Source organism: Dermacentor variabilis, chromosome 4 (assembly GCF_050947875.1).
Source record: "Dermacentor variabilis isolate Ectoservices chromosome 4, ASM5094787v1, whole genome shotgun sequence".
NCBI classification, from domain to species: Eukaryota; Metazoa; Arthropoda; class Arachnida; order Ixodida; family Ixodidae; genus Dermacentor; species Dermacentor variabilis.
The window spans coordinates 4,379,757-4,392,569 of record NC_134571.1 but is presented as its reverse complement, the minus strand read 5'-3'; the positions used below and the strand labels follow the sequence as shown (position 1 = coordinate 4,392,569).

The window sequence follows — 12,813 nt, the reverse complement described above, 5'->3', positions numbered from 1 at the left end:
TTGCATATAATCAGGTAACAAAAGTATGGCAGCTGTCATACTCACTTCCACCTCCGTTGGTATTTTCGATCTCCCAGACCGGAACTTGAGAAGGCCTGCGTATAGTAACTCAGGCTATAGAGACACAAGAGCAAGGACAGGCGATCGCTTACTTGTCGATCGAAAGGAGGCCGATTTTGCCGTCACTGGTACCGTAGACAACGTCTTTCCCTGTTGGCCCTGTGAGCAACATGACCAATTCTGCACCACCACCACTGTCATGGTCGTCGTCACTATTGTTCTAAGCATCATCGTCCTATTTTATGTACACTGCATGCCACGAAATATTAACTCGTCCCACGCTAGCTCATTGAAAGTTATGCCTGAAAATTTGCTAATTTCGTCACACCACCTAATACTCAGCTCTGGTGCTTCCATTTCCGTGGAACCGAATCTGTAACAGACGAGTAGTTGTCTGTCTTACGCGTTACATATGCTGCCCACCTCCTTTCCTTCCTTTTAATCGGGTACCCACGTTTACTCTCTAAATCGCAGCGCAATATTCCAGATTGCTAACGTTGCACTCAACATCTTTCGTTTAATCGCTCGCTGCGCACTCCTTAACCTTTTCTCCAGCTTCTTTGTTAACCCTTTCAGACGCCACTTTATCCCGTTGATTGAAAACTTGCTTTCACCATATCTCTTGCATCTTCAGAATCATAGTGTACAGCTGCAGAAAATATTAAGAATTTTCAATTCTTTCGTGAGTTTTGTCAAGTTTACAGAATTGCAACTCCATGCGAAAACTCGCTACAGGAGCATCAAATATGAGAAAATAAACTATTTCATGTTTTGCAAAGCTTGAAAAGCACTTATCCAACCACTTGAAAATTATGCCTGGTGCATGACATTGTGACGAACATTGAAAGAAGAGAACCTGCTACATATAGCAGACTGGCACAGTGTAAGAACACCCAACCGTTTACCTTCTCATTCATTTTGCTAAAAAAATTATGGAGGATACTAAAAATTGCAGCACAGTTCCAATAATAAGTGTTTCAAGATGTATGCAACAAATTCTAAATATCATTGCATTAATTAGTGGTTTGCTGTTGATGCATTATTTTGCTGTACACAATTGTATAGACAGCGTCTGAAAGGGTTAACGTGGAATAAAAAAGTTTCTCCCACATATGCTGGTACCGGCCGAATGCAATGATTGTACACTTTGCAAGGATTGCGGCAAGCTGCCAGTAATGACTTCGTAATGCCTGCCGTATGCACTTCAAGCGATGTCTCAATAAAATAATTTAGCTTTGCTTTTCTTCATCCGGGTGTCATGTGATTGACAAACCTATATAAACGACCTCTTGTACAGATCTCGCAGCCTGACTGCCCAAAGTTGAACGCTGGTTCTCTTACAAGGCTGCTGTAAGTTACCTTAGCCCTCTGCAAATTAATCTTCGCACCTACTCTTACAATAAATTTCTCGGCTAACGTCCTGAATAATTTGTTACAAATCATCTCCAGCGTTGCTGAAAAGGACAATGTCACCCGCAAACCACAGGTTGCTGAGATGTTACTTCCCATGAGCCCTCAATTGCGGTGCTTCCCCGTCTAACAAATTATGTTCTTCGGTGACTTCTTTTGTCCGCGTCCAAATTTTCGCTCTTTTTTTTGTACCTTGAATTTTCCCCAGCTCGCTCAGACATCGGTATTAGCAAATATTTCTTCCAAGCATTCTCTAATAGCATTGGAGAAACTGTCTGCGTTCCTGGCCCTCGTTTTTGTAGGTATGTTTTCAGTTTGCTTGCGAAGAATCACGCCAGCTGTGGAACCTTTATATATATTGGCTTATACGTATACTTCCTATCATAAGCCAACAAACACTGACATCGAGGACAACATAGAGGAAATTACTTGTGCTTAATAGATGAAATAAAGAAACGATAAATTATTGGAAATCAGAGTAGTTGAAAAAACAACTTGCCGCAGGTAAGGCATGATCCCACAATCTGCGCATTTTGCGTGCGAATTGAGCTACCGCGGCGCCATTTCGCCATCCACTTTCTTGGGTACTTATGTTTCCTGGTAGAAGCCTGGGAGTGTTAGCCATCGCCACCACCCAGAGACCTTGGCGGTGGGATCGTTCCCCACCTGCGGCAAGAAGTTCTTGCCTCCACTTTTATTTCCATTATTTATCGTTTACTTATTTTATTTACTAAGCAGAAGTAATTTCCCCTATGCTGTCCTTCGTGTCAGTGTTTGTTGGCTTCTTATGACATGACTAATGAATATCGGGCCTCTCGATTAACCCCTCTCTTCACGTATACTTCCTGTAGCTTGTAATGCCTCGAATGCCCGCATAGTTCAGATTAAAGCTGAGTGAAACTTTTAAGAGCGGCCTTCACCAATTGGAGCAGATGAACCGTTGACATGCGCTTTCGACAGTAGTCGATTTTAACAGCGTATTCTGTGTCAACGTGACCTGTACCAAATCAAAGTATGTAGCCACATTTATCACACAAAAGTCTTGCGCTATCTTGTTTTCTCACCTCCATCTCCTTGATAAAGAGTCAGTGCTGTTACAGGGCCAGACACTTCGATCTCGATCTGGCATTGAGAATCCTGCAAAGAAAAATAGAGAGGCAGACCAGAAAGAGCTTTAGTTAACTAAAGTTAAGAGTACTTTTGGGGATTATAGGAGACTGTTTCTTGCAGTCTATGTTTTGTACAAACTATCTCTATATTGTTTATAATTGTGTGAGCTTCACGTTTTTGGCTTGGTCTGCGAGACCTCCTTACCAGCATCAGTGTACAGGACGAAGAGGGTGAAAACAGTCACCACGAGCAATGGGGCGCAGCAGATACGCGAAGTAGATACAGTAATATACAACGATAAAATACGACTACAATCCACCTCCCAAGTCCCTTGCAGCACTGCCGAACCTACGAGGTCTACTTAGAGAACATAGTGCCCACGTTACAGCGACGCGGGGCATGTTAGGGCCTTTGCACATGCACCTCGTATACCGTGATTTCAGCAGCCACTGAGCGGCCGACGCGGTGTGGATGAACGCATCTCGAGGGGTATTCGTATTTTAATGCGTAAGCATTTCTTGGTCGAGTTCCCCAGCCCTGTGACGCGAAAAGTGCAATGCCTTGTATGTGTACAAAAATCCCTAATTTGCAAAGTTAAGACGTTTAACCGTTATGATAGTGTAAGTGTAGACGATTGGTAGGTTGTAAGCGATAACGAACAACTTAAAGCAAAAAAATAAAATAAAAATCGAATACTAATATAAATGCACTGGGCTCCTTAGAATATGCACGGCGAAGCATATAGTAGGGGAGGGTCAACTTAAATTTGTGGGGGACCGAACTTCAGATGTGTGGTGGGTAAACTTAAATTACAGGCTGGGCAAACTTAAAATTTGGAGGATGAGCTAACTTGAAATTGGACATAAGCCAAATCAAATTAGGTGTGGGCCAACTTGAAATTTGAACATGGCCCAACCGAAATGTAGGTGTGGGCCAATGTGAAATCTGGCGGTGGACCAACTTCAAATTTTAGCGTGGCCCAAATGAAGTTCAACAGTGGGCCAACTTAAATTTGGAAGTGGACTAACCTAAATTTAGGGGTGAACCAAGGAGAAATTTGGACGTCGGCGAACTAAAACAGGGGGCGTGTCAACTAGAAATTGGGGGGTGGACTAACTTAAATTTTGGGATGGGCGATGTTTAAATTGGGGGGTGGGCCAACTTAAATTTGGATGTGGGCCAACTTGGGATTTTGGGGTGACCCACTGTGCACTTGAACGCTGCTGAGTGTCCTTCGAGTTATGAACACCTGTCGGGCAAGCGAGCGCGTTGAGCCGCTTGGCGCGTTTTCATTAAGTCATAGCGAGGTGCCACCAAAACGCAGGCAGGAGCTTGAATGGGCAAGGAATGCACACACAGCACAGGCTTGCGAGAGCGACGTGCACTGCGGCAGCTTCCCTGTCGACCGCTGTGCTCCGCCGAGCCGCACTAGCACCTGGCGTTCCGGATTAAATTTGGTACGATTAAACTGAAGGGGTGCGGCGAGAAAATCTTACAATTATCAAGTAAAGCCTAAGCATTCTTTGCAACCGGAAAGGCCATGCAACCGGAAAGGTAGACGCGCATAAGCTAGGAAAAGTAAATAGGCAATTCTACGCAAAAATGAAGTCAGAGCCGCGCCAAGCAATGCTTACGCATTAGTACATACATCTCAGAATTTCTGTAGCTTCTTATTCTCTACGGGCCTTGTAGCTTCCGTAGTGCTGCAAGCGACCTTTGAGATGAAATGCAATACTCGGACAGTGCAGATGATATTGGAGGCCACTCGTCTCACCTAGGAGCTGCAGACAGAATCTGTTTTTTAGGGGGGAGGGTCGTGTTTTCGGGGAATCTCACTGGAGCCTTTATTGTACAAGTCGCAGTGGACAAACAAGGTTCAGGGAACGAGATGAAAAGCGTCATCTACGTTGGTCTTTGTTTACTGCACAAATTTTATGTTATTCGTTGATTATCTTATGTGTGTTGCCAAAAAGCCAAGCGTTGACTCTGAAGAAGACAAGCTCGACGTAAACATTGGCTCAAATAACTATTTCATTAAATATGCGTTATGCCTATCAGTTGTGGGTCTCTTTTTCATGCTCATTATTCACTCATTTTGTATGTTATTCGCGTACGATACGACGGGCAATTCCACTGTCTTCTTTAGCATCGACATTCCCAGTTAAAAGACAACAGGAATTCCTGTCGCAACTGCAGAAGTTTCTGTTGTACGACGAAGTTCCTGACGAAGTTCCTGACGTTTTTCTAGTTGCGACAGTCATTGCTGACGTTACGACAGAATGAATGAATGGTTTATTTCATCATCAGTTCAAACATCCAGTGTTACAGCTGGAAGGGGTGGCGAAAAGGCAACTGAATGCCTGACAATGCGCCAATCCCCGCCCAGACCACGATATTGTACAACACTCCGCGTGTCACTCTGTAAAACATAAATGTAGTAAAAAAGAAAAAAAGGGAAAAAAACAACGAAATTATTGCAGAACACTAAGCCTGTAATAAATCACACATAAATGCAATACTAGTTAATAATACATAATGTAATAATAATACATAACACTTAATGTAATACATAAATGCAGTGGAGCAAAAAGAAAAGAACTAAGCCGTGCTTTTAATAAGTGAACTAGAACATACTTGATATCAAGAGCTTATCGACAAGAAATTTTCATGGCTGAACTTAAGGCGCAATACATTTCTTGAAAAAGTATACAAGAAAATCAAGTCTTAGACAGAAGAGAAATTCTGATGTCGCAACAGCAACATTCTGTCGCGAAGACCAAGAGTTCTGAATCGCAACAGAAACGTTCTGTCGCGACTACAAGAGTTCTGAAGTCGCAACAACAGCTTTCTATTGTGACAGCGACTCTGACGTTACGATAGCAATTCTGACGTCGTAGCAGAAACATTCGGTCGCGACGGCTAAGAGTTCTGAAGTCGCAACAGAAACGTTCTGCCGTGACAACAAGATTTTATGAAGTGGCAACAACTTTCTATAGCAACAGCGTTTCTCATGTCGCAACAGAACTCTCTGTCGGGACTACACATTTTCTGTCGAGGTATTAGAAATGTGCCACTTTCTGACACCGCGACAGAAGCGCTTTCCGTCGCGGCGCTTTAAAGTTGTATATCAGTTTCGCATCGGTGGTGTGCACTGTACTTTTCGCTTGCGCGGTATTGAGTCGTGCTTCACTGAGGACGGAAGTGCTGATAGCACCGACACCAGTATTAAAGTAGACGTGGCTAATTGTTATAATTGTGCCGTGACGACGAGGCACCAGCAACGCCCTACCGGCCTCCTCAAAATCGGCTGCTGATCAAAATCATACCATCTGAGGGAATGGTTGCGTATCCGTTTTGCTTTATTTGGTAGGATGTGGCACACCGCCCTGTGGACTTACGTGTGCCATTACACTGACACATTGGTCAATTTCCCAGAAATGTTACCTAAGCTTTTGCGAAGCGAAAAAGAAGTTTTGGGTTGTTCCACAAAGTTGTGTGAAAAGATGTCTCGCTCGGGTCTCATTATTCTGGTACAGCGCTGCCGTGAGAAGCCATTGTGCTGTCAGAATGAACACTCATCCACGGATATTTATGTAGCTATTTTTCATTGAACACGCGAATTATATGGACACTCAAAAGTGTAAAGCGCGAGAGACAACTGTCGAAATTAGCAGTAACAATCCTAATATTGCTCCTGGTCACCGCTGTATACTTCTGAATTTCTTATTTAATATGGATATCGTACAGCAAAATACATGACTGTCGAAATTAGCAGTAACAATCCTAATAGTGCTCCCGGTCACCGCTGTATACTTCTGAATTTCTTATTTAATATGGATATCGTACAGCAAAATGAATGTTCTAGCACTCCACGATGTACCTGTCGATGGTAACACTTTTGCTCTTCTAGAGATGCGGCAGTTGACGAGGTGGAGTGAAAGCGTATCTTGGCTGTTAAAATGCAAATGTAAACATCAACGCAGACAGAGATTCTTACTGTTCACATAGCCAAATTGTACTCTTAGGGACATGTTCTCGCAGTATGAACGCGACCTTTTCTGCGTGTGTCTTTCATTGTGCCCTCCATTCTCTGACTATGCAGAACTGGTGGATGTCGGTTTGAATGCTACTGTAATAAATACCATGAAAGAAAGAAAAAAGAATTCGGCGTGGTGCAGTGGTAAGATGCTCTGCTCGGAATCCTCAAGTCCGAAGTTCAAATCCCTGGTGAAGATCTTTTTATATTTTTTCTACGTACAGATTTACATAGCCTTAATGAGGTCTTTGTCAATTTTTAATTAAATATTGATGAAGAACTACAGTAATTTCGACTACAGGACGCCAGACAACAGAACTACAGAAACAAAATACGACAGACTTAAATTTCTTGTTGTGCTTTTCAAGCGGGTTTGGTTGATACTTTATTTTTGTGCTTAAGAGGACAGGTAGGCCGTTCCCAAAGTAGTGAAGTGTATGGCTCAATGTGGTTGATGTTCGACTAAATTGCTTAATTAGCTTCATACTGTTAATTTTACATTCTCTGAGGCTACTTCCCTCTTTTTCTCTCGTTGAGATAAAACTCAGTCATTCCACTCTGTTAAGATGGAAGACTAGCGGAACTGCATATAGGGTGATGATTACGTTGATAATAATTATGTTCATTGAAAATTAAGGACATATACCACAATGAATTTGGTTTTCTCACTGTATTTTTGCGGTTTTATTAAATCGCAAACTCCATGCATTAACGAAATTTTTTACTTATTTTGTTGCTTTTTTGGTTTTATTATTTATTATTTGGCTACCAGGACGACTATCGCTTTATGATCGCGTCCATATGTGGTCAATGGCTCTGTGGCGACACTGGAGAAGTTCTTGGCCAACGTGAGACCTATACACGACCGATGACGTGTTGTAGGCGCAGTGATGTTTGTGTAACATTGAATGCCAAATGTTCCCAAGAGAAACGCCACGAACCACTTTCTGTGTGGCCGAGACACGTCTATGTTGAAGTTATCCACAATTACGATGGGAGTGGAGCCCGTAGGAGTGATCCAAACAAACGTGCACACGCTTGGCGTTTGCGGCACGATCTTCGCCCGTACTACGTTCCGCCCCCGCGCATATTCCCGCTTGTGTTCACGACGGTGTTCTTCGTAGGCGCGCTGTTCTTCCGTTGTCCTCACCGCACGCGGCCCACCCAGTGCACAAGAGGAAGGGAAATGAGATAAGGTTACGTGTTACCCTTCAAGAATAAGATTAATAAACGGTACAGTTTCGCCTCTTCTTGCTAACATCATTAATAAAGTCTTTATGAACGGTACGTTTCGAACCTCCCTAAAAAACCGAAAGATAACTCCTGTTTTCAAGAAAGGTGACCGCTAATATAATAATAATTACCGTCCAATTTGTATTCTTCCGTTTGTAGCAAAATAATTGAAAGGCTTCTGTGCCAACGCCTAATGTCGTATTTAAAGAAGTTCGGTTTACTTTCTCCTTACCAGTTTGCCTTTTGTCCAGGGTTGTCAACTGAACTGGCACTCGTTAATTTCACGAACCAAATTAAACTTGCTATTGATGTTGAATAACTATTTGTTGCAGTTTTTTTACCTTACTAAAGCGTTTGACACTAATAATCAAGCCATTCTCTCTCGGAAACTCGACACTTACGGAATTACTGGTCCAGTTTTGAATCTGATAAGAAGTTGCCGAAACACAGGTCGCATGTTGTCGCAGTCGATGGCAAAATTTTCAGTCCCAGGTTGACTAACTAAGGACTACCTGAGGGATCTATTCCAGGCACATTGCTTTTTGTATTATTTATCAATGATTTCTCTCAGACACTTCACCACATTCACTGCTTGCAATATCTGTTTCATGCAACTATATATTCATCAAAAGAAATGATCACGGTATTGCAAGAAAATATCAATGCTGATTTAAATAACGCCAGAATTTGGTGATGGAATAACTATTTGCACTTCAACGCGTCAAAACTATATTTGTAATATTCCATTCACAATTATAAAAACTGGTTCCCGTTGTGCTCACATTAGCACCAGATGGAATACCGGCTACTAACAGCGCCAAGTTTTTATGTGTTACTTTAGACGAGCACTTAAATTTTAATCTTCAAGGCCATTCACTAATACATGAAGTTTCTTTTGGCATCCATGTAATCAATAAAGCCTGTAACTATGTCCAGGGATATATGATTCTTTAACTATGTTATTCCTACATTCACAGCGATCTGTGCTAGTGTATATCATCTTGGGGTAACACTTATTACGGTCACCTAGATGCCCTTTAACACCTTCAAAATTAAGCGGTCCGACTAATGACTTTTAATAATATTTTACGCACTCCAAACCTTTGTACCAAAGCCTCAATACTCTAACACTAACTTAACTGTTGAAACAAAGGCTACCGCTATTTATCTCCAAGCTTAAACGTTCTGAGACCTTAAGTTTGGTTTTTCTGAAATGTTTCCTCAAATATACTAACATTACGAGGTTTTCTGTAAACGATAATTTACTACTTCCCCGAGTTTTAACAAGCTACGGGAAATTAACTGCCGTCTTCTCTGGGACATCATTTTGCAATCCTATACCATATGGAATTAAATCATCATCATCGGTACATATGTTTCTATACCTCCCCAAGAAATATCTACTTCACAAGTCGTACGAAGAATTGCACTAATTAATAATTCTTACATTGTTGTTTTATTTATATTACCTATTACTTCCGTGCAAATGTGTAAATCGTGTAAAATAAAGTTCTTTGTGTTTATGTTGTTCCTGGAAGCACAAATTTTGCTTTCACCTATTGCGGCAACGCTTTGTACAGTGATTTTGTTCTTCGGTTTTATTGAATTCATTATTTTAAAGAATTTTATGAAGCCTGCACTATTTTTCATTTGCATGTGTTTTCCAGCTTATACTAATTGTTGTATATTTTCATAAAACTATATATGATATTTACCTTTCATTTCATTTGTTTGCTTTTACTTTTGTACCATTTCGTTTCCCCTAGCTTTTCTGCTCACATTTACTGCTCACGTATGTCCTTTATAGCATGCTACAATCTATCGTTATCATGTATAGTATTATTTGGCGCCCTTGCAGTTTCATAACAATGGAACCACCAAATGTAATAACGCCACCTATGCTGTTATCATGTACGCAAGAAAATGTGAATAAGCTTGAACTTGCCTATAGAATCCGTGACGTCAAACCGCAATTCATGCTAAACAGCGTCTATTCCGGTTGCACTTTTTACAGCGAAGCTGTTCAGGGTTGCTTCCGCCAAGAACGGGTCCGTGTCTCCACACAAAACTGCCACCATCACGATTGGCTCCACCGTCGTCGTCGTCTTCCACAGCTCGCTCGTTGGCGCCCCATATAGGCGCTACCGCGCCAACGCGCTCGTGCCACTGCTCCCGCGTTCGTCACAATCATTAATAAATAAATAAATAACTTAGCCCGGCTGGCGGCTTCGACCCCATTGGTCGAAGCCGCCACCCTGGCCCCCTTGACAAAGCCTTTAGGCCTGAACATCTGAGCTACGAAACAGGGTTGCCTCCCTCTCGGGAAGCGTTGGGGTGGGGGTGAGAGCTGAATTTTGCTGGCAGGCCCGCACCATGTGATAACTGTCAGCCACCTCTCCACAGTGTTGGCACCAGGCAGGGATCGCAAAAATGTTTCATTACTACCGCGCACCTAGCTTTCTGTTAGTGTATAAGCGAAGTAGGACGCGTTCGTTCGCTTTCCCCAGTCTCTTGAATGGGGCTGGGTACCGGCGATGGCTATCGTTATCACAGGTAGCAATGCCTTTGAAAGTTAAGGGAATTCCGCTTTCTCGTTCGAGGACCTCAAGGGACGCCCGGTAAGTGGGTGCTTGGTCTGCTGCATCAGCAGCTTCATTCCCTTGAAGGCCCTGATGGCCAGGAGTCCAAACTATACAGCGGGAGGTGAGATCTACATCCATGATGCAGTTTCGCAGTATACGTTCGGCCAGTAGGGTGACCCAACCAGCCCTATATTTACGACACAGCCCACGTGAATCCGTAACGATATATTTAGAATTAGAATCCGAGGCAGCTAAGGTGATCACTACGTCCTCTGCTTGCGTTGTACGTGCCGCACGAAAAGTGAGACCATCTACCTGTGTTCCCTGATGTAGGACTGCTGCAGTATACCAGCCCCGTGGTTTGGCCCAGCGACATCTACGTAGTAAACTACATGTTTGTTGCCATAGTGGCACTCCAAAGCTTTCACCCTAGCCTGGCGGCGTCCACTTTGGTCTTCTGTATCCATGTTGGTTGGAAGAGGTCGAACTCGGATGGCGCTTCTCCGTTGTTCTGGCACTCTGACACTTTCCTGTATATAGAAATAGTGTTAAGTGTGTAGTTGAGCAAGGAGTGGTTGGGCTGATGGTGTTTGGGGTAACCTTGTGTGTTCATTTGTTAGATGAGCTTCTTTGAGCTCATGGAAGGTGCTGACCATTCCAAGATCGAGAAGTCCCTTGGAAGCGGATGCCGGGAGATCAAGGGCCCTTTTCATCGTTTTGTGGAGGATAACCTCTACCCTGTCTTCGACGTGCTTCCGCAAGTGAAGGTAGGGTACCCAATGCGGCATGCGGTTTATTAGGAAAGCTTGAGCTAGCCGCACGGCATCCTTGCTTCGTAACCCTCTCCTCTTGTTAGAAAATCGGCGCACCATTCGATCCACCTGGTCTCCAATCTTCCAGAGCTTGTCAAGTGTAGCGTCGACCTTTCGCTGATGGTGTATAAAGAGCCCCAGAATTTTAATCTCCTTAGACTCGTGGATGGGGCCACTGGCTAGGGTTGAGCGGATGTTTGTATTGTCCTTAGGGGAGCCCTAAGGTGAACAAATTCTGGCTTTGTCGGTGCATATTGGAGGCCACAGTGCTCCGCGTGGCGATCCACTACCCGCGCTGCTGCTTGCAGGCTCTCTTCTATGTGCCTTAAGTTGCGTTTGGTGGCACAGATCGTGATCTCATCAGCATACAACGCATGCAGTATGCCTTCAGTATCCTTCAACTGTGTCGGAAGGTGTAGCATAGCTAAATTGAAGAGCAGTGGGAGCATAATTTACGTAAATGACCTGCGTCGCATTCCGGACTCTCCTAAAATAATTAGGTACGCCGATTACACTAACATTTTTTTTACTGGCGCTTCAATTTCTAACCTTGAAGGAAGTGTAAATACCTACCTAAGTAAGCTGCCTTGTTGGCTTAAAATCAAGAAGTTACGGCTAAACGTGAGCAAAACTAAATACATATTGTTTGCACCTATCAATAAGCCACGGTATATAAGCTTAAATGTTTGCTTTGAGGGCCAGACGCTTCAGCAAGTTAAGGTTCAAAAATTTCTGGGCGTATGGTTCCAGGAAGACCAGTTTTGGAATGAACACATAAATAAAGTAGCATTAGAATTAAGCAAAAGTGTTCGATGTAGTTACAGGTTAAGTCGATTACAGTGAACTCCCACTTGAGTGAACTTCAAGGGACCGAAGGAAATAGTTGACTTAACTGAAAGTTCACTAAACTGAATATTCACTAGACCAACATAAGACATGGCACACAGAGTCAAAAGTTTGAAGTGCAATTCACGGAGCAAAAGATATGGCATCCATAGTGTTAGAAATGTGTGAAATGGAATTTGTACATATCAACAAGTACAAGGTTCATAACAGTTATAATGCTGCCTTTCTCACTTAGAAAAAAAAACTGTAATCTTCTTCTGCACTTGTACTGTTAAAGCACAGGAAGTAACAAAACTGTCCAAAGAGTCAATGCTTTTGTACACTTCTTGCGGCACAGCTTGCTGTTGAGACACAAAGTCTCTCAACTTTATAATGTACCCTACAACCTCAGCTACAACCTCATCCTTTCAGGTTCTCGCTGCCTCTTGGTCAGCATCCTAGCTTTCGCCGCAAATACCAAAATGGTGTAAGCCATCCACTGCTTGCTTCGAACCCGCGAACGTCCAAAAGAAGAGAAAATTCCTTCGCTTTGCCCTGTATTATCGGGCCGGACACTGGAATGTTTTGAGATCGTAGGTCGCGATGCCATACCGCAACGGCATCGTCCACTTCTTTGAAGTACCCCGTGCAGAGTCGTTTCCTGGCCGGATTCATCGAAGTTTCTCTTTCAAGCTTCGATTTTTGTTTTACAATCGTTGACAACGTCGACGGTGCAATTCCATAG

The 12,813-nt window shown here is 43.1% G+C and overlaps 1 protein-coding gene across 4 annotated transcripts in view; it reads right to left on the bottom strand.

Moving 5' to 3' along the window:
* Positions 1–12,813, bottom strand: part of LOC142578589 (BBSome complex member BBS7-like) — a 136,939-nt gene that overhangs the window by 94,014 nt on the left and 30,112 nt on the right. For all 4 annotated transcript variants that reach the window (XM_075687980.1, XM_075687983.1, XM_075687981.1 and 1 more), the window contains exons 6-8: positions 2,535–2,607; positions 153–219; positions 46–95 (exon numbers count right to left, since the gene is read on the bottom strand). In XM_075687980.1, coding sequence (XP_075544095.1) covers positions 46–95; positions 153–219; positions 2,535–2,607 — 190 coding nt within the window. The remainder of the gene's footprint in view (positions 1–45; positions 96–152; positions 220–2,534; positions 2,608–12,813) is intronic.